The 25788-nt window shown below is 44.0% G+C and overlaps 2 protein-coding genes across 2 annotated transcripts; one reads left to right on the forward strand and one right to left on the reverse strand.

The window, feature by feature from the left end:
• The first annotated feature begins 5032 nt into the window (after positions 1-5032).
• Positions 5033-16301, forward strand: LOC124673269. Its single transcript, XM_047209383.1, has 10 exons — positions 5033-5199; positions 9088-9277; positions 9376-9451; positions 10224-10297; positions 10393-11019; positions 12876-12933; positions 13536-13609; positions 13775-14410; positions 15179-15319; positions 15405-16301. Exons 1-10 carry the CDS (start codon positions 5033-5035, stop codon positions 15561-15563), a joined length of 2202 nt encoding a protein of 733 aa, XP_047065339.1. The 3' UTR covers positions 15564-16301.
• A 1957-nt stretch (positions 16302-18258) lies between these two features.
• Positions 18259-20893, reverse strand: LOC124673270 (probable RNA helicase SDE3). The gene is made up of 4 exons (XM_047209384.1): positions 20249-20893; positions 20013-20174; positions 18440-19915; positions 18259-18372 (listed from the first exon to the last, which is right to left on the reverse strand). The coding sequence occupies exons 1-4, from the start codon at positions 20891-20893 to the stop codon at positions 18259-18261; spliced, it is 2397 nt and encodes a 798-aa protein (XP_047065340.1).
• Between the last annotated feature and the right edge of the window lie 4895 nt (positions 20894-25788).

Genomic DNA, 25788 nt, shown 5'->3' on the forward strand with positions numbered 1-25788 from the left:
ATAATACCGCTGACATATCTCAGCGACGAGACAGCAGCGTGGCCGACTTGGAGGCCCCTTCTACACGGATGATGATAGATGCCGGTCCTGGCGACCCCTTGGATGGAATCAAGGAGCAAACACCTTGTGATCTCCATGAGGTGTTCAGGAAGGTTTACGTTAAGGTGGCGGTCGGCTATGTCTTACCGGCATTTGGACCCGAAGGTGAGCCGGCAACATGGCATGGCAATCCGATTCCAGCTGGCTATGCTCGTGTCGGGGTGGATTCGGTTGTCCCGTCGTGGGGGACATTGGATCTCGATATCCCCGGAGGTGATGGGGGGCTTACACTCGGAGAGGTGCTTGGGAGAAATCATTCTCTCGGGAAAAGAAGAACATCAAGCTGCCGAGCTGGGTAGCCCCTAGTACCAGTCGTCCGAGCAGGTCACCATCACCTCCTCCAGATGATCGCAGGCCACCATCACCTCCTCCTACTGATCACATGTCGCCACCATCACCCCATGGGTACGACGTCGACCACGACATCGGTAGTCCATCTCCATCTCCAGCGCCGCCGCCTCCGCCCAAAAAGACTCGGAATGCACCCTGCCGGAAGCGTTTCAAGAGTCCTGTCCGCAAGAGGTCGCCCCTCCCAAAAGTACCAAAGGTTCCTCCCCCCCGTCCTTGGGATCTTACTGTCGAGGAAAATGCGACCGCTGTTGCGAAACACAACTATGATCATTTCCATAAGCCAAAACCTCCAGCGCGAGCCATACACCGAGAAGCAAATAGCATATGCTACTAGTTTTCCGAACACACCATCGCAAGTATGACTTACACGAGAAGAAGGATGACTATACACGCGCTCTTGCGAAGGTAATTGACCAAAAGAAGGCTGAAAAGGCTAAGGAGAAGGACATTGCCGGCACGAGCAAATCATCGGCTAGAAGTGCGGTCGAGAATAAGTCAACCGCAACAAGTGCACCCCTCAAGGCCAAGCCAACGACAAAAGGCAAAAGAGAAAGGAAGTTCCCCTCCTCGGTGCTCAGCCCAAACAATCGATCCCAGCACTCAAAGTGTTTAATGTTCCCAAGCTGTACCGGGAACGGGGTGGTTTCGATATGGAAGAAGTCTGCAAAGCTAGCGGCTGCACTGTGACGTTACCGTGGAGGAATTGCTGTCTGCGGCGAGATGCTTGCACTACCCACTCGCTGATATAGCTCCTAAATTTGTCTACGGGGCCGACTTGGTCAGCACAGAGCAGCTGCATAAACTGCCAACACATATGCGGAATTTGCATCAGTGGTACCTTGATGCATGCAAGGAGAACATAAGGTTCATCGTGGCGACTATACCATTTGAATATTACTACCGAAAGGAGGAGATCCATATTGAGATGAATGAACTCTGGCAGTTATTCAATTTAGAAGCCCTCGACAAATCTCTCATGAGTTGCTATTGCTTGTAAGTTGTTAACTACATATAAGTTCATTTTCATTCAGTTCATGTTCGTTTTTCATTGCATATACTCATTATATCTTATGTGTTCTCTATTATGCAGACTGAAGATCAGTGAATGCAAAAGTAATAATATTATCAATATTGGGTTTGTTGACCCAGATAAAGTACATGTTCAAACGGTAAAGTATAATGCCGAAGACACGGGGGAAACCTACTAAGGTTTTTGGGGGAGCAATATTTCGTGATTCAATATTGTTTCCTTACAACTACGAGTGAGAGTCTTAATGATCTTTTATGCACATTCAATTTTTCTTACTCGATGTTAAGTGTAATTCCTGACGTATATACATAACATGTGCAGCTTCCATCGGATTCTACTAGACATTCAACCTAATAAGGGAATAGTTGAAGTAAGAGACCCACCGAGTAGAGGCGTGGACGGGTTCCACGACTTGCGAAGTTGCTCCAAGTGTAATTTTCTTCATCGCCGCGCTATATCTTTCGTGAGATATCAATTAATTATCCACTCATTCAATCATTCTTTTGCCCGGCAGGGCTTGGACCGCTTTCAAGAGACATCGTAAGGATGGTACACAGGCGAGAGAAGTTAACATTTACTCCTGTACCGTGCCCTCGGCAGCCACAAGGGACGAATCTATGTGGATACTACGTTTGCGAGTCCATTCGCATGTTAACCACTGAGACGCAGAACAGAAATAAATTCAACGTAAGCAATAACACTCACAAACTTTATTTATTATCGTCAATATTTCGTTATCAAGATTGATATAGTCATACTCATCTCATTTTCGTATATAGGTCGACTACATGCGGGACAGACTCCAACCAAAGGAACACCTACTAGGAATTGCGGAGGAACCGGCGGGACTTTTGGTTAAAGAAGTACTAAACAACAAAGGCTTGTTTAGTCCAAATAGATGCTCTACCTCCAAATAGACGGTCGTTAGTACCGCTTGTCGATCGTGAGCTAAATGTATATATATATATGTAAGGGGAATCTACATGTAAGGGAAATCGACTTTTGCTTCCAACATTTGTTTGATCGATCTATATATATATTGAATGAACGTGTACAACTTCTAGTAGCGTACAAATATATGCAACTTTTATTTTCGAACGAAAAAAATGAAATAACAGGCGGTCGGTGGCGGGGGGGGGAGGGGTGCTGCACCCCTCAAACCCTAAAGCAGCAGCGTGCGCACGCCACATATAGGGCCTTTTGTCGCGGGTGGTAACACCGCCCGCGACAAAAGAGCCTGTGCCGTGCGCGCCCCGCAGCTGCCACGTGGTGGACCTTATGTCGCGGGTCGTAAGCGACCCGCGACAAAAGGTGGACCCTTTTATCGCGCCTCCGTTGTCGCGGCAGGCCGCCCGCGACAAAAGGCCCTTACCACCCGGAACAAAAGGCCTGTTATCTACTAGTGGTCCCACTAGCTAATTATTTTAGGTCTCCCTCGGGGTCATCGTTTAGGCGAGGCGACACAATTTTGGTTTTATTTGGCTTCAACCCCATCTCGGTGACATTCCTTAGGCGTCAATCCAACAATTAAAGGCTATGCATGATTTACAGCACGAGCTGCTCCAGTAATCTTGTTCAATAACAACCCCAGGGTTTTTTTTCACTGGATCACTGGTATTGATCATTAGAGTTGGAAACAATAATTTTGTAACTTTACAAGTACCTTTTCGTAGTTTGTTGAGTTGAAATTCATCAAATTGCCATTTTCGTCATAAGCAATATCGTGATCATTGCCACCACCAAAATCCCATGTTTCACAATCAGGTTGCATGTTGTCACCATTCTCGATGTTATTACCATCAACTATCTGATCTTCCATCACTAGCATTCGCTAGTAGTTTGCTGAGCTGAAACTGAGTTAGAGTGTCATTCGCTCATTTTTCTATCAAAGAGTAGCAACTTAGTGAAACACATTGGAAGCAAGACGTAAATATCATCAGAGTAGAGCAACCGAATATTACCTTTTGGAAATGAAAGATCAATCGCCCCAGCCTTCTCTTGGATATTAGGTAAGATACATTTGTCTGGGGCTTCAAACGAATCAAAAAGCACACAACAACTACCATACACTCCAAGATTGTACAATATGAGCGCTCCACCTTCATCAAACTGAGCTGTGGTCTGCACAGAAAAAAACATGGTAATTGGTAAGCAGAATACTCCCCAAATACTTTACAAGCAAATAAGTGAAGTAAAATAAAGTCAATAATCAGCTCGATCGAAGATAATGTACCCTCTTGTCCGCATCTTTTCCTACTCCCAGCAAGACAACATTGCAGGTGGGGTTCTCATTTAATCAAATTATATCCAAATATCAGCAGAAACTAAAACACTTTGCATGGGAAACCAACATTGAGGTTCAAACTAGCTTAGTTTATGTACCATTATCGGTATGGCACACTATCACACACCATACAGAAAAATAAATGGCATTGCGCTCAGTGATGAGCTTCCTTTTGTCTTTTGGTTCAGATGCACTAGATTGACATATGAGGAAAAGAAATAGATGTATAGCTGTCCATTTTTTTAGAAGAAAAAGTTGTATACGTGTTGGTTCAGACTAGGAAGCGTAGGCGCGGCGGCACGCCGCGCCCGTGGTGTTGTTCTGTTAGCATATATGGCTAGGGTTATCTATTTTTCATCTATTTTTTTAAAATGCCAATGTGAGTTCTTTTTCCATAATAAAGAATGACGGTGTAGTTGGTCACATTTAGATAATTGTATGAGCTGTTGAGAAACAAAATGTCTCACTTTTTCAAGGATGTGTAATCTGATTGTTGTGATCAAAATATTGTATGTAAGTTAGTATTGGCATGCATTTTGTCTTTTTCATGTTGCTTTCGCTTTAGTTTTCACAAAGTTAGTGTTGGCTAAGTAGACAACATGGGAGGCAATGCAAAAATGAGCTAGAAAATGGAGCGAATCTACAGTTAGCAGGTAGTATGGGAGTCACGCGTTGCTGCAAAAAAAAATGTAAAGAGAGGGAATCTAGAGGCAGCACCGCAGTAGGTAGCACTGCGTGCCATCCCCTTCCTATCCCGAGGTGTGAGTAGTCTGAGGACAGTGTGCTCCATCCCAAAATCGGACAGCACGCCCTCTCATCCGCACACCGGCGCCGCCCCACCTTCTTCACTCCCTTCCATCTCCCCTGGTAGCGACTCGTCGGTCAGCAGGAATGCATGTGTGTCCTTCTTCTCCTCACCTGCCGCCCGGCAAAGCTCCACGCGCGTCAGTGCACGCCCGTCCACCAGTTTTGGAAGCACCATCGGCTTGGGCCTGCTGTCCCCTGCGCCATGATCACTCGGTGGATTCCCTGGTCGGCGAGCAGCAGCTCCATGTCCGTGTCGAGGACCAGCCGCGTGCTCCGCCGCAGCATCACCACCGAGGATCCTCGTGTTCCCGTTCCCCTTCTTCTGTCCCGTCGCGGTGCCATGTCCGTGTCGAGGAGTTAGGCCGGAGAGAAGAAGGGGAGAATGTCGAGACGGTGTTACCGTCAGCCGTGACTTGAAGCCAAGCTGCAGATTAGAAGAGAAGAAGCTCTGTTCCATCGGCATGCACGACAATGGAACCTTGCTGCTGATTGGGATTCAGTGCTTCGGCGTCACGGATCTTGTCAATAAGGCCCTGGACGAAGAGGAGGTAATAACGGCAGTCAGTCGTACTGGACAGGAGGTGGCGGAAGGAATCAACTCAACTGAATCCGAGCTGACCTCAAATCGGTATGTTCCGCTTTCCTGAGTTGGCAAAAGAGAATTTACTTACGCTTATAAAGAAAGTAACCGACATGTTTCCAGTTTTCTCTTCCATGTACTTAGTATACTAAGTTTTACTCTTTGTGTTCATACTAATAAGCTAGAACTGAAAATGTAAAGTAAAACTAAATATACAAAACCATGTGAGATTACTAAGCAAGCTGGCTACAATCATCAGGAGTAATAGCAAGACGGATGAAACAAAAAAGTTAGTCTTCACTATGTTGAATACAGTCGTCATACAGGAAAGTCCAACAGTATTATGCAACAGAAAATTTCTAGTTGCTACATTAATACACTAACCGCAGCAGTAGTAGTTCGCTGTGTATAGTAACATTAGTAAGCAAAATAGAAGATATGGGACTGTATAAGTGCTTAGTATTATAGCATGCTGAAAATACATTGCAGCAGTAGATTTTTAACAGATAGAGTAGAACAATCATCTAGTTTAAATAAAGAGGACAAATTCTAGTACAGAGAGTAGGACAACTGCTCAGCTTCAACAGTCAGAGTTCCACACAAGCAGAACATTACAACTAAGATAATTGCATATAGCTATTTAGTAGGAATTCATTTTAGAAAATAGCGAAACTACTTGATTTTGGAGGTCGCATGTAGACTGTATTATATACATGTAATTCTCTTACAAAGATACAAACTACAGTCTGCATTCAACTCTCCACTTGGTCATCTATCTCCGTCTTTTCGTCGCTCTTTAGTTCAGTTATTGCCGTGACCACACCAGCACTTCTGGTCTTATATATGCAGCAAAACTGCATACACATTCTCTGAAAAGTTCAGAAACTCAATAGCTTCTCTGAAAACTCACATGTTACACAAAAGCAAAAACAGGATATGTAATTTGCAAAACAAATCTCCAATTCAATAAGATTTCTCTTCTAATAATTATCTTTTTTCTACTGTAAAACGACCAGACTACCAATCCAATTTCTATTATTCATGATCAAAGCTGTGCCATGCCATATGTACACCGATTCTACCTATGAGCAAGCTACATGATGGCCTCACTTGTGAGAAAAGGTTGATTTATTTTTGGTCTGAAAATCTGAGATGCAAATGATGCATGAAACCTAATAGCTTGAAGTGAAGTTCTCTGTTTGCAGCATCACTAACACTCTAGTGGTATCTTCCCAACCAATATATTTTGATTAAAATATATATTGCCAAACAAAATAGAAATCAAACTCGGTAGTTGTCTTCTAACTTATTTAGTCCACTTTATAATGCATATTTGAATAAGCATGTCTGTTAAGGATCTGTCTGACACAGTCTGCATCATCTTCTATATTCTCCAAACTGCATTTTTTTCAGAAAGTTAGATGAACTATTGCATTGTCAATGTTCATGTAAAAAAAGTCTACCAAAAAATATAGCATATCATAGTACGACTGAGCTGTCGGTGTTCATGGCAGCTAATCCGAAACCGAAGGGCTGACTACTAAGTAAGGACGGGGGTGAATAAGCATGGGCATGATAACAAAAATGAGCATATAACATCATTAAGACATGCTGCGAAGAAAAATATACACATATGCTACTTTTGGTGTTCTTTGAAAATATATCTTCAGTGATAAATAGCAATAATTGATATCCTCGAACATATTATTCTAAACTCGCAAGAGATATCTGGCCAATGTATTAAATCTTCCAAACCCAATTTGTATAAGACCTTGCTTGCAAGCACAAAAAAGATAATACACATCCATGCAAAAGCTGAAAAAAATTCAAATTGAGTAGATGCACTTATACTCGTCAATGTAATTAACTAATTAATTGGGGGAGAACAGTATAGTATACGTAGATAGGATTTTGGACTTTTGGTGACTCAAAATTGGAGTACTATTTCTAGGACCAGGAGCCTACCTAGGATGCACCCCATGGATGGCGAATCGCTTAATTTCTGGCCTTAAGCGCAGCTGAGATGAACCTTGGCATTGGCCACTTGGCTCCTCCTGATCACCTGCAATGGGCGCCATCAGGGGCAACTCCATGACTGTGAGATCGCCCGACCGAGACCGAGGCAAAACGAAACGAAACTACTGTGCCGATAGCTTCCAGAAACGAAACAGTGAAGTATACCAGGTGATTTTTCCCCAATCCGAGGACCCCGTGGGATCGAACAGCTCGAACATTTTTGGGAGCCCTTCCGCGCGACCGCCATCCACTAGCAGGCAGCAGCTGTACCGCCTGCAAGCACAGGCTCGACTCGGACACACACGGGCACCGCCATCCTGCAGCACCGCCGCCTGGAGGTGCCAGAGCAGGCGCCGGCACCACGCCCTAGATCGGCGACTGTGGGGACCCAACGCCTGCAGGCCAGAATGTTCACGGACATACGCGGTGTCGCGGTCCGCCAACTCCAACACCACCGGCAGCCTCCGGCGGTGGGAATACGCGCGACTTAGAGCCTTGCAGGACATGGACATAACTCGCCCGTATGCATTAACCGGTGAGGATGCCACGACGCCTCCTTCACTCCATATGACAACGGCGTCGTCGAGCTGCAGTGGGTGCCGCCGCGAAGACTCGATGCGTGAATACCATGGAGAGAGCGGGGCGCCGTCCAGGAGAGGAGCGCAAGAGGGTGCGACCTCCACCACGGACCATCCGAAGGAGATGTGACGGAGGCCCCCGCGTCAGGGCCTCACCATCAGGATCCTCCGTGCCAAGAGCCGTTGCCATGGGACGGGATGCCGGGGAAGCGAAGGATCTCACCGCGTTGTTGATGAGCGGCGGCGATGGAGCCCGGACCGGCGGCCGCAGGACGTGGAGCAGCGGCGATGGAGCCCGGACCGGCGGCCGGAGGACATGGAGCCGGCGAGAAGTGGGAACCCGGCCCATGGCTGCTCCATCGGCCCCTGCCTGGTCCGGCCCGACGTGGTTGCCGCCAGCCGCTCCGCCGCAATGTCGCCTCCAACGCCCCAAGGGCGCCGTCCTCGCCGAGGGCACCGTCCCCGGCTGCCGCTGCAAGCTGCACCCTAGATTCGCCAGGGACATGGTTTTCCTTGCCTCACACCACCGCTGTGCCGCAACACCATTTTTGCGAGGGAGAAGGATGGGAGACGGCAGTCAGCGATGGAGAGGAAGAAAAGAGACGTGGTCCGTTTGGGTTGCCTATTTCTCGGGTTTGCAACGAAAGATTTTATCATGCCAAACCAAGCGGTGGAGGTGGGGCCAGTAGCACCGCTTTGACTAAGACGGGAACCTGAATCATCGGTTTGCAATCACACCAATATCTGCAGCAAAAAAAGGAGAGGAACCGGTAACCGGTTGCCTACCATGCCAAAAAAAAGGAAACACCAAATATCTGTGCGGTGGAGCAGGTAAGAAAGAGAAGAGGAAGCCGTACGTGTCTATAGCCAATTGGAGATAAATAGCTTGTGAACAGTAGCCAAGGTAAAGAGAACGCTCTAAATCAGATAACCTTTATATAGGTTATAATGTACTAGCTAGATTGACATATGAGCAAATTGCAGTTACTCATATGGGAGTACTGTAGCTAGCTATTGATTTACTCCACTGAACAAAAAGCACAAGGACAGCAAGCTTAAAAAGGGGTACAAGTCTCGTTGATCTCCTTGCTGATCCTCCTTGCATAGTTGGTAATAAATGGGACCTCGCCTCGCCAGGAAGAAGAAGTGGGCACGCTGACAGACGGACGCAACTAGTCCAACTATCACAACAGTCCGAAGCACTGTGGAGTGGAGTGTGGCACTGTGAGAGTGAGACTGGGCTCACCCCTCGCACTAGCAGCCCCGGCCGCCTCCGGCCATCTCCCAACCTCTCTACCACTCTCCCGTCCAATTCCATGGCCATGGCCATGGCCGTCGACAGCGGCACCGGCACCGGCACCGTGGCGCCACGCGGGGAGGACGAGTGGCTGCGCGTGCACGGCCGGGTCGTGGCGATGCTGCCGCAGGTGGAGGCGCTCGCCGCCGCCCGCGCGCGGCTGGAGGCCGTCAACGCGCTCCAGCACGAGTTCTGGGAGGCCCGCGACGCACTCCTCCAGCATCGCCTCCTCCAGGTAAGGACCCGTCCGCGCGCTCGCCTCCCCTTTTGTCTCCTAGGGTTTCGCTCTCTCTGGGTGGGTTCCTCATGTATGCTGGTTAACGGCAACGGCAGGCGGAGGAGAGCGTTAGGCGTTGGGAGGCGGCCTACATCGACCTGCAGCCCTCCGGGGATGATCAGAGGTTCGCCGGTAAGATAACCAATTTCCGCAGCTAGCTGCTACTCTGCTACACGCTGTCAGCCTGTTACACTTCTTGTATTTCGATTTTGGATTCATGCTAGATAGCATCTGGGATAGTCAATTACTCCGCATTAGTCAGCCGATTGACATTCCTAAACAATGTTGGGATTCATCCATCAGATAAACTTATGTTGGGACATAAGTTTCATCTTTCTGTGTGGAGCTCAGTGCTTGGTGTCATATATCTGCACATTTAGAAACCAATAAATCTTTTTTTTATCACCGAATTTGATGGGAGGGGATTTGGGACACAAGCTACTATGTAGGAAATGTTTGGAGGTTTATGTCCTTGTATGGCAGTTTTGGTTGATTAAAGACTTAAACTATTGGGTTGTGCTGCATGCAACTTTACACTCTGTTCCACTCTAGTTTTTTAAATGATCCTTTGGTAATTGTATGATCTTAGTTATTCAGTGGCAGCAACAAGCTTGTGTGGATATTCCGTGGCGTAGGCAGCCAAATGGAACTTGTAACTATCAAGTAACAACTAGTTATATTACTTCTTCACTGAAAATAACAACTAGTTATATTGCTGACTAGATTCCCCTATTTATTTTGTGAAACCTTATGACTAATTAACCAAGAAATCACTAGTTATATGACTGAGTAGATTTCCCTTATTTTTTTTATGAAATGTAGATAGTTTTTTTTTTGAAAAGATCATCAAGTCTTCTGAATTTATGTTGCTACTGATAACGTTTGTTTGCTCCATCCATTGTAGAACTCCAACGGAGTGACTTGGAGGACTTAGCAACTTTTGTAGATGTTTTCGCTGCAGAAAACGCAGAATTTCAGGTGCGTACTGAAACATTAGTTGCAGCTCAGCTTGTTCATCTCGCTAGTTTCATTATTCATGGTTTTGTGGCCTTCCTTGCTCCTTGTAATGATAGATAAAAGTGAAGGAAGTTGACGCTGGTGCAGATCATAGTCAAGATCCTGCAGACCACGAGCGCATAACAGAAGATTTAAAAGCAGAGCTACAAAAATTGAAGCAAGCTTATGAAGCCCTTTGCTCAGAGAAGGATAAGAAAGTTTCTGAAATAACTGCAGAAAAGGATTTTGTCCGGGACCAGTTTAAGACACTGGAGCGGGACTATGCTGATTTCCGTAGCTACATGAACAATAAGTCTACACAAGCTAGTGAGGCAGCGTTAGAGCTTCAGAAGAATGTAGAACAGCTGCAAGTTGCGTCCCAAAAGAAGGATGAGGAGATTCGCAAATTGCGAGCACGAGTAAAAGCTGCCGAGGCCAAAAGGAAATCGGTACCTGAAAGTAAGCTACAAAAAATGGACTCTATGCCCAAGAAGATAGACGAAGAAATTGAGAAATGCAAGGATCGGCAACCTGAGGCAAGTCAAAGGCACAAGAAAGATACGAGTGGAACACCCAAAAAAGGCTGTTCTGAAGGTCCTGCTTTAGTGACGGAAACAAGAAATTATTCTTCTAATCAAATGCTAGCAGAAGACGGGCGACCTGAGGCTAGCCAGAAGCGCAAGTGTGCCACTTTCTTATCTAATGTAAGTATTTCATTTCCGAATTCCAAGTTTTTGAATGGCTCATACCAGACCTTGTTATAATAGAGCCATGCCTTGCCATAAGTCAAAATGATTTGCTTATCCAAAGTCACTGCCTGCAAGTTAGTTGCTCGCCACGGATCAGGGTTTTCTGATTACAACTCCATTTTCTGCTCGAGATGTACAACAATCCAAATCTATGATAGGCTACATGCATGAGATGTCTTTCTGGAAACACGGACTTATAATAAATTAAGGAATTGAATTTTTTTATGATATTTGATATCTAAATTGACTAGGGTGTGTTGGTTCTAAACCACTATATGGCTGTGGCTAGATGATACACACGCACTACAAAGAGGACTGAACTCTTCACTTGTGACACAAGGAGCTGAGCAATTTTCTCTTCTCATATTTCTTGCTGCTACTTGGTGCTCTGATAGGAGATACAAGAGTGGTTTTGCTCCGGGGATTGCTGCTCCAGTGAGCAACCGAGATCCGTACCAGCCACTTGCCGGCTTGCTCGCTCCGCCCTGCTGATTTAATTAACCCCCACGTCTCTGGTAGTTCGGTTAGGTCATTCTCCCTCTCCGTCGATCTGGGAGCGCAGGCGTGGTGCGGGCGGGGCTTAGATTTTGAAAATTCAGGGGGTTCTCACACCATCGCCGCCGCCCACCCGCCGTCGCCGCCGAGCTCGCACACCGCGCTCCCACCGGCGCCGCAGCACTCCCCGTCCCCCTCCTTACTCCCTTTTCCCCTACTTCCTCCATGTTCCCGTCCTCCCTCCCTGTCCCCTCCTCACTCGAAGTAGTATGATTGTCTACTTCTTTATCTGGCCTCATTTCAGGGCCCATATGGTGTAGCTCTAGTGTTATCGCATAAATTCTTTAGGTTGCTATATCTCATAGTAATTGTGTATATATAGTTAATTTGTTGATGAGCAATCATTACTTATCTGCAATTAGATTGTCCACATTCACATTATGAAGCACTCAGTTGGCTAGTGATGTATGCCTGATATGGTAGTCGCATAATGGTAATGCAATCATTTTTTTATGAAGAAACTCAAGCTGTTCTTAGCATTGGCATCCTTCAGGTTCTATCTCTGCATACAAATATAAAATAATTCATTTCGTGCCTTTCGGAACCTTGAACTGATGCTACATAATTAGCATATTTGACTCTTTTTTAAACTGTTATCACATCTGACTCAACTGAATACACACACCTTGCATACTGAATCACGTTATTTGGTTCACAACAAATTGTACAGAGCCATATAAGTTCTTTATCACAAAAGTTAACTCGTTGAGTATTGTCAATTTTCGTCAGTAATAAACTGCAAGAGGTACTGCAGTCGATGTGAGTGGTTTGTTCAATTGATTAACCACCGAATGCTTCTGTAAAAAGTGGCCAACACTTCTGAAAGATAAGATTATAGAGTAGTAACATTTTGTGATAAAACTAAGACAAGAAAGTACACTATGCAAGAGATATACACTATGCAAGAGATATATGCACAAGTTCCTGAATTCTTACAGAGCCAACTTCTTTGTTTGTTTGTTCTATTTGTTGTGGTAAAATTTCACTTTCTCGTGGTATGATTGTCCAATATTTCAGTTGTTTGTTCACTTTGTACACTTAACTAGTATGTTCAAGATGATGTGGTAAATTTTGTTGTGCTTGTTCACTTGGTTGCTTCTTCAAAATTACGTGTATGAAATATGGTGCTGAAATATAATCAAATTTGTCCTGTTCTTGCGTTAGTATTACTGATATAGGGTTCTGATATTGTCCAATAGTATTACTGATATATGGTGCTGAAATTGCTGTAGCATTACTGATATATGGCGCTGCAGGTCTCGTCCGAGGAGAGCAAGGCACGGTCATCTGTTGCTGTCCAAGGAAAGCTGGAAGGTACGCATTTCCCTCGTTCCTTGTGTACTGTGCATCTGGCTGTGCTTTGGATTTTGCTATGAACACTTCATTATATGTTTAAATATCTGACGCTCCGTTAGTCGTTCAGATCTAGTTTATATTGTCTCTATGAAGCACTCAGTTGGCTAGTGATGTATGCCAGGCATTATAATGTGTATACTTATCTGCAATCTAAATGTTAAGGTCGTCAAGTTCATGGTCCTAGCTAGTGTATTCAGATTAGGAGTCATGGTCATATTCTGTGGTCATATTCAGATGCTTCTGCACCAGCGTAACTGATAGTATTGTACTTGAGGGGGGCCTTAGGACCTTGGGGCAGCATCAAGAGATCATGGATTTGTTCTAATTAAAATTCTATCTCTGATTAGGAGTCATGGTCTATCCTAATTTCTATCTCTGAATATGGATTTGTTCTAATTTGTATCTTGTTTTTTATCTTGTTCTATCTATAGTTAGGTTGTTTCTTTTTTGAAGTGTGTACTAGTGAACATTTAAAAATTAATTGGCTGCTGGTTTCAGCATATTCTACTGATGATAGTTGACTTGCAAGTTGACACAACTTATCGTTTTCTCTATTGTAGGACAGCAGGTTCATTGCACACTTCCTAATATTCAAAAGATGTCTTCTACTTCTCGTATTGAATCATGTGGTGAGGTAAGACTCGTGCTCATTAAACGACACATCTTTAAAAATGTTAATTAGACATGAACTAAAAATGATGAAAATTTGAAAGCAAATTGTTACCTCCTAATATTTGCATTTGTACAAACTAAAATTCTTCTCCTGGCTCATGATTATGCATTTAACTGTCCTCCCCAGATGAATATTGACTTTGGCTTTAAGGCCCAAGAGGTTATGCAAGCAGCGGCGATTCTTGATGAAGCAGACCGACTTAAAGTTGTGGAACTTGGGTACTCAACTTTCCTAAACCTAAAGTTGGGACCAATCAGCCAGCGCAAGGAAACCTATCAGTGTATGAAGCTAGTTGATCTGGAAGAGGATAGGATCAAGGTGCAGCTACAAAATGATGTAATTGTATACATCAGACCAGATGAGATCCATGATCTCTTGATGCTGCCCCAAGGTCCTAAGGCCCCCCTCAAGTACAATATGCAACAACATCCTGACTTTAAGCAATTGCGAAGTGAATTGGGTGAAACTGGAAGGTTGGATACTGTGAAAATATTGGAGTTGATGGAAAAAGAGGAGAACAAACAATTGAGGCTCAAATGTTTTTTCCTCATTCTCTTTTCAAGATTTCTAATGCCTACCACTTCACAAACTATTAACGTAAATGCAGTGATGTACACAAGGCATTTGGCAAGCCTCAAGGAATTTGACATGTGTACAATAGTATATCTGCATCTCAGGGAGTCTATCAAACTTTGGAAGAAGCAGAGTCAGGATGCAAAACCCACATCACTTACTATGTATGGTTGCCCAATCATAATTCTGGTAAGCATCTCATCAATTACTAGCTGTATATTCGGATTTGGATTTTTTTTTACCTGCCCAGCTAGCTGTCATCTTTGGAATTTTTTTATCGTGCTTGAGTTGCCGTTGTGTAGTACCGTGACTATAAGAACTGCTTGATAGTGCCATCATAACAAACTGATGAGTCTCATCCTGCGCGTGTACTCTTTAAGATCATAGCAAGTACTCCATATTTAGTTAGTTGGCCAGACGGTCCGGACATAGTGTTGGATGTGGTGAAAATGTGTCTGACTTTCTGCATCTGTGCTTTATCTCACGATTTGGACATCATGTTGGATGCTTTAACTCTACTGTTCTCTGGACATGATGGTTTGTTTCTCACCTCTGGTGTTAGTGTACATTATCTATAAAAAATGATTGTGAGCTGATTAGGTAGTTCTTGTTTGAACATTATTATTAGTCATGTGTATCTGCTGCAGTGTTCGGAGTTTGAACAAAATATTTCTGATTTACCTTTATTGTCTTTTCCCTGTTATTTCTGATCTGTGCAAAAAAATGTCTTGATGGATTCCATGTCTTATTGCAAGAAGCAGTAATTAATTATATGTCCCAGTAATTAATTATATGTCCTGTAATATCCAAATGTACTAGTGTGGTGCCAAACATGTGGTAGATGATTGGAATTTGACATGTCATGTGCCTCTGTCCTATATTGCTTGCACTTGCTTCATATGGATTTGATGTGCCTGCTTCACAGTTAACTTGTTTAACTGTATATTCGGTTGTCAGGTATTTATTGTAGATAATTTGAAACTGACGGATAGCGTAAACAAGAATCGTCCTCGGATCAATGAGTACAATATGGCGACTTTGATGGAAACTATTTGTAAGGCTAAGGACAATGGCAAGATCTCCTTCGAGAACTGGAAGGTATTGATCATCTCTTTATCTTGAAAGCATACTATGCCGTACTTGGCTTCAAATCTTACATCTTCTCTTCAATTTCCCATTTCAGTTGAAATCTCTAGAGGAGATCTGCTATGCGCAATCATCAAGATTTTGCATCCTGTCCGCAGTTGACTCCCAAGATGTAAGATCTGCTATGGCGATTTCTGCAGTGCCTGAGTCTCAAGCTATCCAGTCCATGAGTTCAGATCCTCTCTTCAGTGCATAATCCTGAATCTTTTGGATTTCACCAAGCACAAGTTGATGCATGCATAGCTGGATTATCTGCATTGCAGCCAGTTGGCATTGCTTCCTGCAGCAATGCTGGTGCCTCCTGCAGCATTTCTGAAGCTGCTGCCAGCACAAAGAAGGCTGATGAAGGAGCTGCTGAAGATACCAGCAATGCTGCTGCAGCAATGTTGATGCCTACTGAAGCTGCTGCTGCTGCGGTGCCTGAAGCTGCCAACACAGCGGTGCCTGAAGCTGCCAACACAGCTGTGCAAGAAGTTGCCAAGTCAAGCTGTGCTGCCAAGAATGCTGCCAAGAAGCCTGGTGCTCCCAAGAAGCCTTCCAATAAGCCTGCTGCTGCTGCTACGATGTGCAGCGCGAGGCTTAATGCTGCTGCTGCTGCTGCTGAGGGCGTAACTTCACCAATTAGGAAGCAGAAGCGCAAAAGACAGTAGATGTGTCCCTAAGAAGAAGGTTGATGTGTCCCTAAGCTCCCCCAGTTGTGTTAAAACTTTGTTAGTTCTGAACGTGTATGCTGTAAAACTTGTTAGTTCTGAACGTGTGAAACTTCTGCTGTTCTGCAAGGTGTTTGCTTGCTCTGTATATTACAAGGTGCTTGCAGCTTTGCTTGATATGTAATTAAACTTGCTCTGTAGGTAGTTCTTGTTTGAACATTATTATTAGTCATGTGTATCTGCTGCAGTGTTCGGAGTTTGAACAAAATATTATTAGTCATGTGTATCTGATGCAGTGTTTGGACATCATCTTGTCTTTTCCCTGTTATTTCTGATCTGTGCAAAAAAATGTCTTGATGGATTCCATGTCTTATTGCAAGAAGCAGTATACTTGCTTGCTTGTTACTTGCATTTGAAATGAATCACATCCTGTTGTAGAAATACTATTGAAACTGAACCTTACTAATTCTAAAGATGAGCATCTGATATAAACATGATTAGAAATTGTTGTTCTGTAGAGATGCAGGTGTGCCCAAATTGTTGAATTCACTTCAGCATCACCAGCAGCATGTACAAAACAAAACCATCTTGGATATTCTTTAGGTTTACAAAACAAAACCAGCAGCATGTACAAAACATAACCTGTATTACAAGCAGTACAGACAAAAGGAGTACTCAGAAAAGTAACACAATCAAAAGCAGCACAGACAGCGTAAGGTCTAGCAATTCATATAATATATTTACAAGAGAGCGGCTGATGTTGGACTTGATCTTGAAATATTTCAGATGGCCAAGATCAGCTTTGTCAAGAATTTGGAGGTGGCGATCCTTCAATAAAGCGTGTTGAAGCGTGGTTTAGGCTCGGGTTTACCATCGCCGCTGGAAGACGCTGCCTGACCTCTCTTCCTCTTCCCCTTTGGAGCAGGCTTCGGAGAAGACTTCGGAGCGGGCCTCTTGATAAGCTCATACTAATAAAATTTATAAAACCAAGATAAGAAATTAGATATGAAAATAGAAAAGTGAAATTATACTTAAAAGAGGAAAGGTCAGATAAATGAACGCATGAAGTACAATTACAAACATCCAATTTTTTTCTAAATTTTGGAATGTAAAATAAAAATAATATAATGCTTGATTGATTGAACTTGATTGAAAATTCACAAAGATTTAAAACTTTTTGAAGTTAACAATTTAAACCCTAAAAGGGCACAAGCCTGTTCGACCCCCATATGCTAGCCAAAATTGCCAAGCATCATCTAGATTTTTGAATTTCAAACCAGCTCTAGATACCCACTTCTCTATTCCTGCCGCTGTGTGTGTACGGAACAGGGCATTGCCCCTTGCTGTAGAAGAATCCAATTTAAAAACAACTGAGCTAACTGACCAGGGCGGGCCAGAACTTAAAAAGGCGAAAAAGATGGGTCGACCACCAAAAGTCTGTTCTGATTCGTACCCGCACAGATGCAGACCCCCTCTCATTACTCGTGCTGTGAAACTCATGAATCCTAAGCAACTTTTTGCAGAGGAGCTTATTGGTTCTATGTTTCTGATAAGGACACTGATGTGTCTAAGGTGATTTTCTTTTAATGCTTTTGGAGGTAGGGTAAAGAGGGAGCCTGCTAAGGCTAAGAAGCCTGATGCTGCTGAAAAGGATGATGACTATGTTTCTGATGAGGACACTGATGTGTCTAAGGTGATTTTCTTTTAATGCACTCTTTGTAATTTGTACTTCGCACTCATACTGAATTAGAACTGCTTTATTAGTATGTTACGTACTGCTTCTAAATGTTTGCTCTGTACTTCACCTAATGAATATATGTAAGAGTATATCTGAGTTCTTTTTTATTTATAATCAGTGCAAGCATCTTCACCTAATGAATATATGTAAGAGTATATCTGAGTTATTTTTATTTATAATCCTTTGCTTTACTTCCTTTTTTATCGGCACCATATAGTCAGCAATCCCTTCATTTCCACCACCATAGATGACAAGACCTTACGCTTCAGTTAGTTCGGTGTAACACTGTCAGACAGCACAAACTCCCCAAATATAGGATACCAAGACTGCTTGAATAACAAATAATTACTCAATTCAATTGTACCAGATTTTGGCTGAAGGAGTCCAAAATTACATTTCAATAACATTTCAGCTGCTCTTGGACAAGGTAAATGCGCAATTCATCTGATTGTTCTTGTTTGGTCTTTTACCTTATGATCTGATTATTCTTGTTTGGTCTTTTATCAGCGGACTAGATCTGCAGCTCCACCCTCTTGTTCTTCTAGTGGGGGAAGTGCACATCCTACATAAGAACCGTTGTCTCTGCAGTACTTCAGGAGCTTATCCCAGTGCGTATCCTGCAGTAACACTTATTAGTTTCACTAGAAGCATGACATGTGCATGTGGGAGAGGATGATAAGCAACCTTAGTCATAATGTGAGGGTTTCCAACGATAATGAGCAATGATCTGGCACGCGTCATCGCAAAATGGGACCGTCTAGGGTTGTTCAGGAATCCCAGGTTGAAGATTTTGTCAAACTCTTCATGCTTTAAGGTGGCATGCTTTAAGGTGGACCTGACAGTTGAGATGATTATTATTTCCCTTTCTTGAGCCAGGAATTGTTCGGCAGTTCCAACTAACACCTGCGGCATTTTCAGAGCCTTATTTATCTTGCAAACCTGTCCACGATATGGAGTAATGACCCCGATATCAGCTTCACTTACGCCGGCACCTCTCAGAGTTGTAATTAAATATACTACTCTAGTAACTTCGATTCTGTTGAACCAGGATGGACTGGTGCGTTCCCTGTCATCACATCCCTGAATTCCAAAAAAAAGAACAGGGAACTTCTTGTTAGGAAGCCCAATACAATCATAAATAGATGCCACTTCATCACCCTTACTGGGACTGGCGATTGATTGACCCCCGTAGTAAAGCTGTGATGTTAGCTCCAGGATAGCTGGATGGCACCTATAGTTTTTCACTAGCATCTTAACATAATTAGGATTGCATGAATGGTACACCTCAATGTCACAGAGCAACCTTTGCAAATAGGATTTCCCCAAACCATCCTTCTCTGCTTGTTCACAAAAAACTACAGGCCCTAATTGCATGGGATCTCCTGCTACTACAACCACTGTGTCTCGTCCGCACAAATGCGACAAAGGAACCATTGTCTCTGGTTCAGAACATTGTCCAGCATCATCCAAGAAAATATGTGTGAAATGGTCTTCAGGAAGACCCCACAGGTTTGATGAACTCATGTTGGTTGAAATAACTATGTTGTATCTCTTTAACGCTTTCACCGGAGGACACCTGAACTCCTTATTTTCATAGAAGCAAAACTCCAAAAGAGAAGGTTTCATTTTGTTGAACTTTCGCTTAGGAGAATTCAGCCTAAAGATATGTTCTTTCAAGAACAGACAGGAAGTAGAAACCAGTTTTTCCAATATATGGTCTGCGGCAGCATTGGAAGGAGCACATACGAGAATCTTTCCCCTGGCAGATTTATAAAGCTGCCAAATGGCCTCAATAAGGGTACAGGTCTTGCCAGTTCCTGGAGGTCCATAAATCACATATGGTGCACCCCCTTGTAGGCCAATTATCCTATTAATTGCATCAGCTTGTTCAGGGTCTATGGACCGATTCAGATAATCATATCCCTTTTTCTTCACCTCTCTACAAGATGCTTGGCCGGGAAACATAATTCTGTCGCAAATATGTTTTCTCTTGCAGATTCTCTTGCAGACAGACAAGGAGAGCCTTCTCATGTTTGTATCACTGTATGAGAAGAAAACATCATACTTATTCTTGGGTTGGTAATCATAATCAAACCAATCATAATCAAACCAATCTAATGTAAACAATATCTTGTCAACTTCAACCGAGTGAATGTAGCCCTGAAAAGAATACCAAAAGTTAATAACATTTGAAACAAAATAATTTATCAGAATGACTTCTCAATAGATATTTGAATGTCCTGGAAAAGGCAATTACTTTGTATGGCTGAGCATCATTCTGAAAATGGTTGGAAACAGCTATATAGTCTCCAGGGACAAGTGAGGGCCTCTGTTCTGCTAAACCTGGGACCTCAAGAGACAAATAAGAACCCGTCCTTCTTATCGAGACACCCTCCATGCCATATGAACTCATGTACTCCTGCCAGTGGGCCACCCAAGTTAGGAATTAAGGAAAAAAGCTCAGCACTTCAGAATATTACAGGGGTTAAATACCTTTAAATGAAGTTTTTCAATTTCCAAAAGAGATGTAAAGAATTCTGAATAGTTTTTCATGCTCAGCTCTTCAGACAAGTCATAAGGTTTGTGTTTGCATGCATATTGAAAGTTGAATTCCCTAAGGCAAGGTTCCTTAGAAAATAATTTCACTGAAACATTATCATCCGCCAACAGAAAAGCAATACGCTGAACAATATCCTCCTCATCAGTCTTAACGTCCACGGTTGCTGAATGTAAACCAATATCCTTTGGCATACAAGACAACCAAATTTTTAGAGTTTGTTGAGGCTGAACTGTCAGATCTTCCACAGAATCCAAAGCAACAAAATGCTTATTTGCCTCCTCACCAGCATTCTTCGATGGTGGTTTCATCATTGACAACACAAAACTACCTGCTGGGTCTGAAGTGTGAATGCTCACCGCGCACAAACGTACAGGTTCAGAAGATTCATTAACTATGCAAATGGTGTCAACAGATGTTTCTCCAACAAGGACAGATTTAGGCTTGCCGTTTGTAAGATGGAAAGGATAGTTAACAACCAAAGGACATTCTTCAGATTGAACATGAGCCACTGAGAAGCCATCATCCCTGTGATTGTGGCCATATGCATTGCTTTGATGTAGAGACCAGGGCTGCCCCATTTCGAGAAAATAAGCATCCATGTGATTCCTAAAGGAAAGCGCCATCTTTGAATCCTGTAAGATCTTTCAACCGTTGAGATATTGATTTTCATATGAAAATGTACCAGATAATGTGCATTACTGAGACAGGAAAAATCACCACATCCCTAACCTACAATATTCTACCCACATCCCTAACCTGCAATATTCTACAGGCAATTCATATGCCTCAACTTTCAGACAACACAACACATATCAGGCTCTGATTTCAGGATAGGCTAAGCAACTTACTAACCTATGGATATTAAATTAAAGTAAGAAAAAAAAAGGTAATGCGCGTATGAAAACGAGCAACCTAATCTAGAATATTTGACATATGCACAGTACCTCAAATGGAAAAAAGAACTGGTAACACGACTTGGCAACAGTAATGCAGATGGAAATAGTAATGCGGCGGAAAACGTGAATTTTCGGGAAATCAAGGCTAGAAAAGAGAGCTAACGGTGAGGAGATCTCGCTAAGCAACTGGAACAGGAGACACTACCTGCATCCACTGGCAGAGCGGCAGCAGCAGCAGCAGTTCATGTTCCGTAGGACTAATCCAAAACAAATAAATGTGCAAGTAGTACATACCTCCTTCTGCATGTCTGGCTTCGCCAGCGAGACCTCGCCGGACGCTTGGCCCACCGTCTCGATAACGGCTGCGCCAGCAGCGACGCCGGCGAGGGTGGATGCTCCAGCATCGCCATCGACTTCTACTGTAGCCGAGTCAATCGCCGCCGGTTCCTCCACAACCGGACCGATGCCGCTCGGCACGATGGTGGTCGCACCGACACCAAGGGCATCCACGACGGTGGCCCTCGAAGCACCTGCGCTCATGGTGGCCTCTGCAACACCACCTTCGCCTCCAACAACCTGATCGGGTTTTGGGAGTAGTGGGCGGGGAACGGAGTGCGGGGGAATGCATGCGGCCGTGGGAGACGACGGTTTTGTATGCGCAATTTTAAAAACGTCTGCCTAAATCATTGCGTGTTGGCCATGCGGCCGTGGGTTGACAAGACCTTGCGGTCCTCCCTTCGGTGACCAAAAAGTCCAAAGCTAGTCGATCTAGCTCCTACTCCATGCATTGCATTAAACGATCTAGCGCCTTCCCGAGGGACTAGGGGCATCTCTAGCGGCGCGACGCAAACGAACGCTGAACGACCGTTTGTGTCCGCCGTGACCGGAAATGCGTCTGCGGAACAAGCGGACCAACGAATCGTTTTCACTTGGCGGTGGCACATTCAGTAATTATTTCCTAACCAAGTCTAGCGACCAGCGGTAAATTCAGAACAAAAAATATCGGACCAAGGAAACAATCCTCCCTTTATTATTAGGTATAGATTTCCTGGACATGGAGCTTCTTGATCCGTGGTAGCAGTAGTTGGTGATAATTCCATGTTCTTCTTATTAAGTTTGTGTGCCTGTACTGCACCTTGCAGGGATGAGAAGTTGCGGGCGCATATCACAGCCTCCTATTTTACAAGACTGCAGTCTTACCTGCGCTGAGTGCGCATGATGCTCTGGACAGGTTAGTGCTGCTGCATTCAACACTCACACAGCATGTTCCTTTTGCTCACAGGCTTTAGGGTTTATAACTTTATATCTAATAGTCGTGCTGTTTTTGTGTGCAGCAAGACTCCAAGCATGCCCATGGCCAGGCAGTACAACAAGGCTGTTGCCAGTCTTTCTATTAGTGATTGAGTGCAGCGGGCCAGGATTTGACCCGACTGCATTTCTCATGCAGGGCTGCCCATGCTTTCAAGCCAAAGGACTTCACTCCAAGAACATACTCTGCAGTGAGCAGCAAAAACTCAGAGAGCCCTGAGGAGATCAAGGCGAAAATCAACCGACTGTCGCAGCTGCCTGATCGCGGGGAGGGAGCTGGGATCCTGGCGAGCAAGTGCGTGAAAGGAGGGGTCGAGGGAGAGTGTGAGGCGACGGGGCGAGCAGAGGTTCTGGCGCGTCCGTGACCGTGCTCGTGCACACGCTGGCGCGTCTGGACGCGGTGACCACGTCGGAGACTGACCTGTGTGGTCCTCTCCTGGGCCAGGGCTTGCGCCAGCAGATGCAGGGTGAGGTGAGAGTTCTCCAGGGCATGGTTGGGCAGGGCTTAGGTGAAGGGAGAGAGGGGTGACAAGAGAGGTGAGGTTTAGGGTTTAGTGGGGTGTAGCTATGGTTCACCATCGTGGTGGCGGAGATGACCCGGCCCTCGGGGTCCTTCCAGGACGCCTTGCGGCGGGAACCTTCGTGCTTGATCAGGATGTGCGACGCCCGCACCGTGTCCTCCCCCGCTGCCGACGCCATCGCTTCCGCCGCTCGCCGCTCCGGTCGGTTGAATAGGAAAGAAAGATGAGATCTTTTTTCGAATTGCTGATTTCTGTTCTGTGGGCGGATGCGCTTGTATGGTGAAAGCAAAGCACAAGGCGTATCCCAACACTACGCTTTACAAGGGTGTAACCAGCTTTAGTGGCGTAGAGTCACCGAGCGACTTTATATCAACCATCCAAGTTAGATCCGACGTACCGGACTCACCTACATATCAAAGTACAAAACTTACAAACTGTTTGGAAAAAATGGAAGTAGTAAATATTAAATGTTTTTATATTTAATTTCAATCCATTTCAAGGAAGGTTTGTGATTAAATTGTTTAATCCGAAACTGTTCATCCAAATGGATTGAAACTTTCTCCGAATATAAAAGAGAAATGTTTACTATTTACTAAAGTTTTTTTAAAATCTGAACAATTTGAATATTTTAGTTTGAGGTCAAGGTCAATTCGATACTTTCGGTCTAAATTGAATGGCTAATAACGGGGCAAGTCACTCGGTGACTTATGTTCTCTATGTCGATGAGTCCTGACTCGAGTGGGTTGTGCCCAAAAATGTCGAGTAGACTCAAAATGTCGGAAATCAGCACACAACTTGGATTGAAGAATCGTTACTCCTTTCGATCCATAGTAGGTGTTGATTTTGTACTAAATCAATGACAAATATTATGGATTAGAGGGAGCATGTGGTTTGTTGTATCGATCATGAATGTTCATATCTTTTTGCAAAAAAAATGTACCAACGAATATTGTATTGTACATCAAAGGATCTGTAGCTTCATTTACTCCCAAAGAACTAACCACTAATCAAACAGATGCATCGATTCTACCTCAAGAAGAACAAAAAACCGACTGGAATCACGGTTGAAATAAATCTTCCATTGGAAGTTTCTTACTACTAGCCAAACTGAGACGCCGCAATGCAAGTGAGGCTATTGATTTGGCATTCTAGCAACTGAATTGTGACTCTGGGATATTTAATCCAGGTACAAAGCATCTAGTCGATTAATGTAGGAATAAGAGAACATCAACATATGTACTGAACAAATAAAATAAATTGACCGAAAAGCTCAGACACATATCCAGGTGGAGGAAAAGCTCACCCACAAAACACATCCCCACCATGACATATAATTGTATCAGGGTGTAGACTCATGTCTCTTTTATTCAAAAGGGAAGTAATTAACATAGTTCAAAAAATAGCAATATGCATTATCCAAATCTTTATGAAACTCTCGGAGCAGAGTCTATCCGAGGAGCGGAAACAATAAGGGTTCATCAAACCCCATGCTGTGACAAAGGACATTGTTACAACTTACACCGGCGGGATCTCATACCCAAGTCGTGAATATTGCAGGGTTGCACAAAATGTAGTTGTTCAGTGTTGCAAGGTTTGGTTCCTGTGGGAACCCCACATCATGTTGGTCAACTGCTGAGTGTGAATGTACTTGAGCCTCACGATCCAAATAGTATATCTGGCTACCCCTTAATCCCATCCTATCCGGATTCATGTTATACCGTGGTTGGCCAGGGCCTCCCCTGTTGAAGAAGAATGCCCGCTTCTCCAAGCATTCATCTTCGGCTTTCAGATATTTTATAGGTTCAGCAGACAAGTCGAGGAAGAAGGCTTCCCGGTCATCAAGCATGAGAATCATGTCTTCACACACCACCAACTTCCCACGAAGCTTGGATAGGCCCCTATTCTCACCACAAACAACTTTAAGTGCCTCGATGCAGAGTTCAGGTGCCAAGTGCACGACGTATAAATTATGGCGTGTCCTAGCAAAGACTCGACCTCTGAAGGTCACAATCTGTTGAAACACATGCGCATTTATATAATCGCAGTGCAACCAAGATGGGCTCCCGACTCGCCAAGCAAATAGGCAATGTGGGCCTGTGACAAAGAGATATGAATCTTGTGATGCGTGTGGAGTTATGAAGGCTCTATAGAATAGTTGAGTCAGTGGGCAAGTTGGAGCTGAAATTGTAGTGCCAGTTAACATGTCCATAATGACATGGGATCTGCCAAAGAAGAAAATGATATGACCATTAGAGCATTCTACAGGTGTCATTGTGTCCAATATACATGGGGGACTCAAGCTACGCAAAGGATTACTTGGATACGAGATATCAATGAGCTCCCATGTGTGTCGAATGGTGGAGTCATCCGTGCTTGTTTGGTTGGCACAAATCCTAAAAATAAGAGGTGGGAAGAGTGCACCTAAGGTAGATCTGATAGACATGAATGCAGAATGCCAACTAGGACATGTGGATGTGAATGCAAGAAGATCGCGGGTTGAACCCAACTTGATAATGATGGAGTGCAATAGCTCAACTGGTAGGTCTGCCCAGCCTTGAAGTCCAAACATGACACATATCATGGAGATGGGGGTGTTGGAAATTCGGCTAATGCTTTGCATGGTGTCGAATTCTGCATAAGGGAACATATGGAATTTAGGGAGAGCAATTAAAACAATGTCTTGAGTAAAATAAAATATTAAATGTGATAACTATTTTAACCTGATACTAATGAGGAAATTGATACTAC

Source organism: Lolium rigidum, chromosome 7 (assembly GCF_022539505.1).
Source record: "Lolium rigidum isolate FL_2022 chromosome 7, APGP_CSIRO_Lrig_0.1, whole genome shotgun sequence".
Classification (NCBI taxonomy): domain Eukaryota; kingdom Viridiplantae; phylum Streptophyta; class Magnoliopsida; order Poales; family Poaceae; genus Lolium; species Lolium rigidum.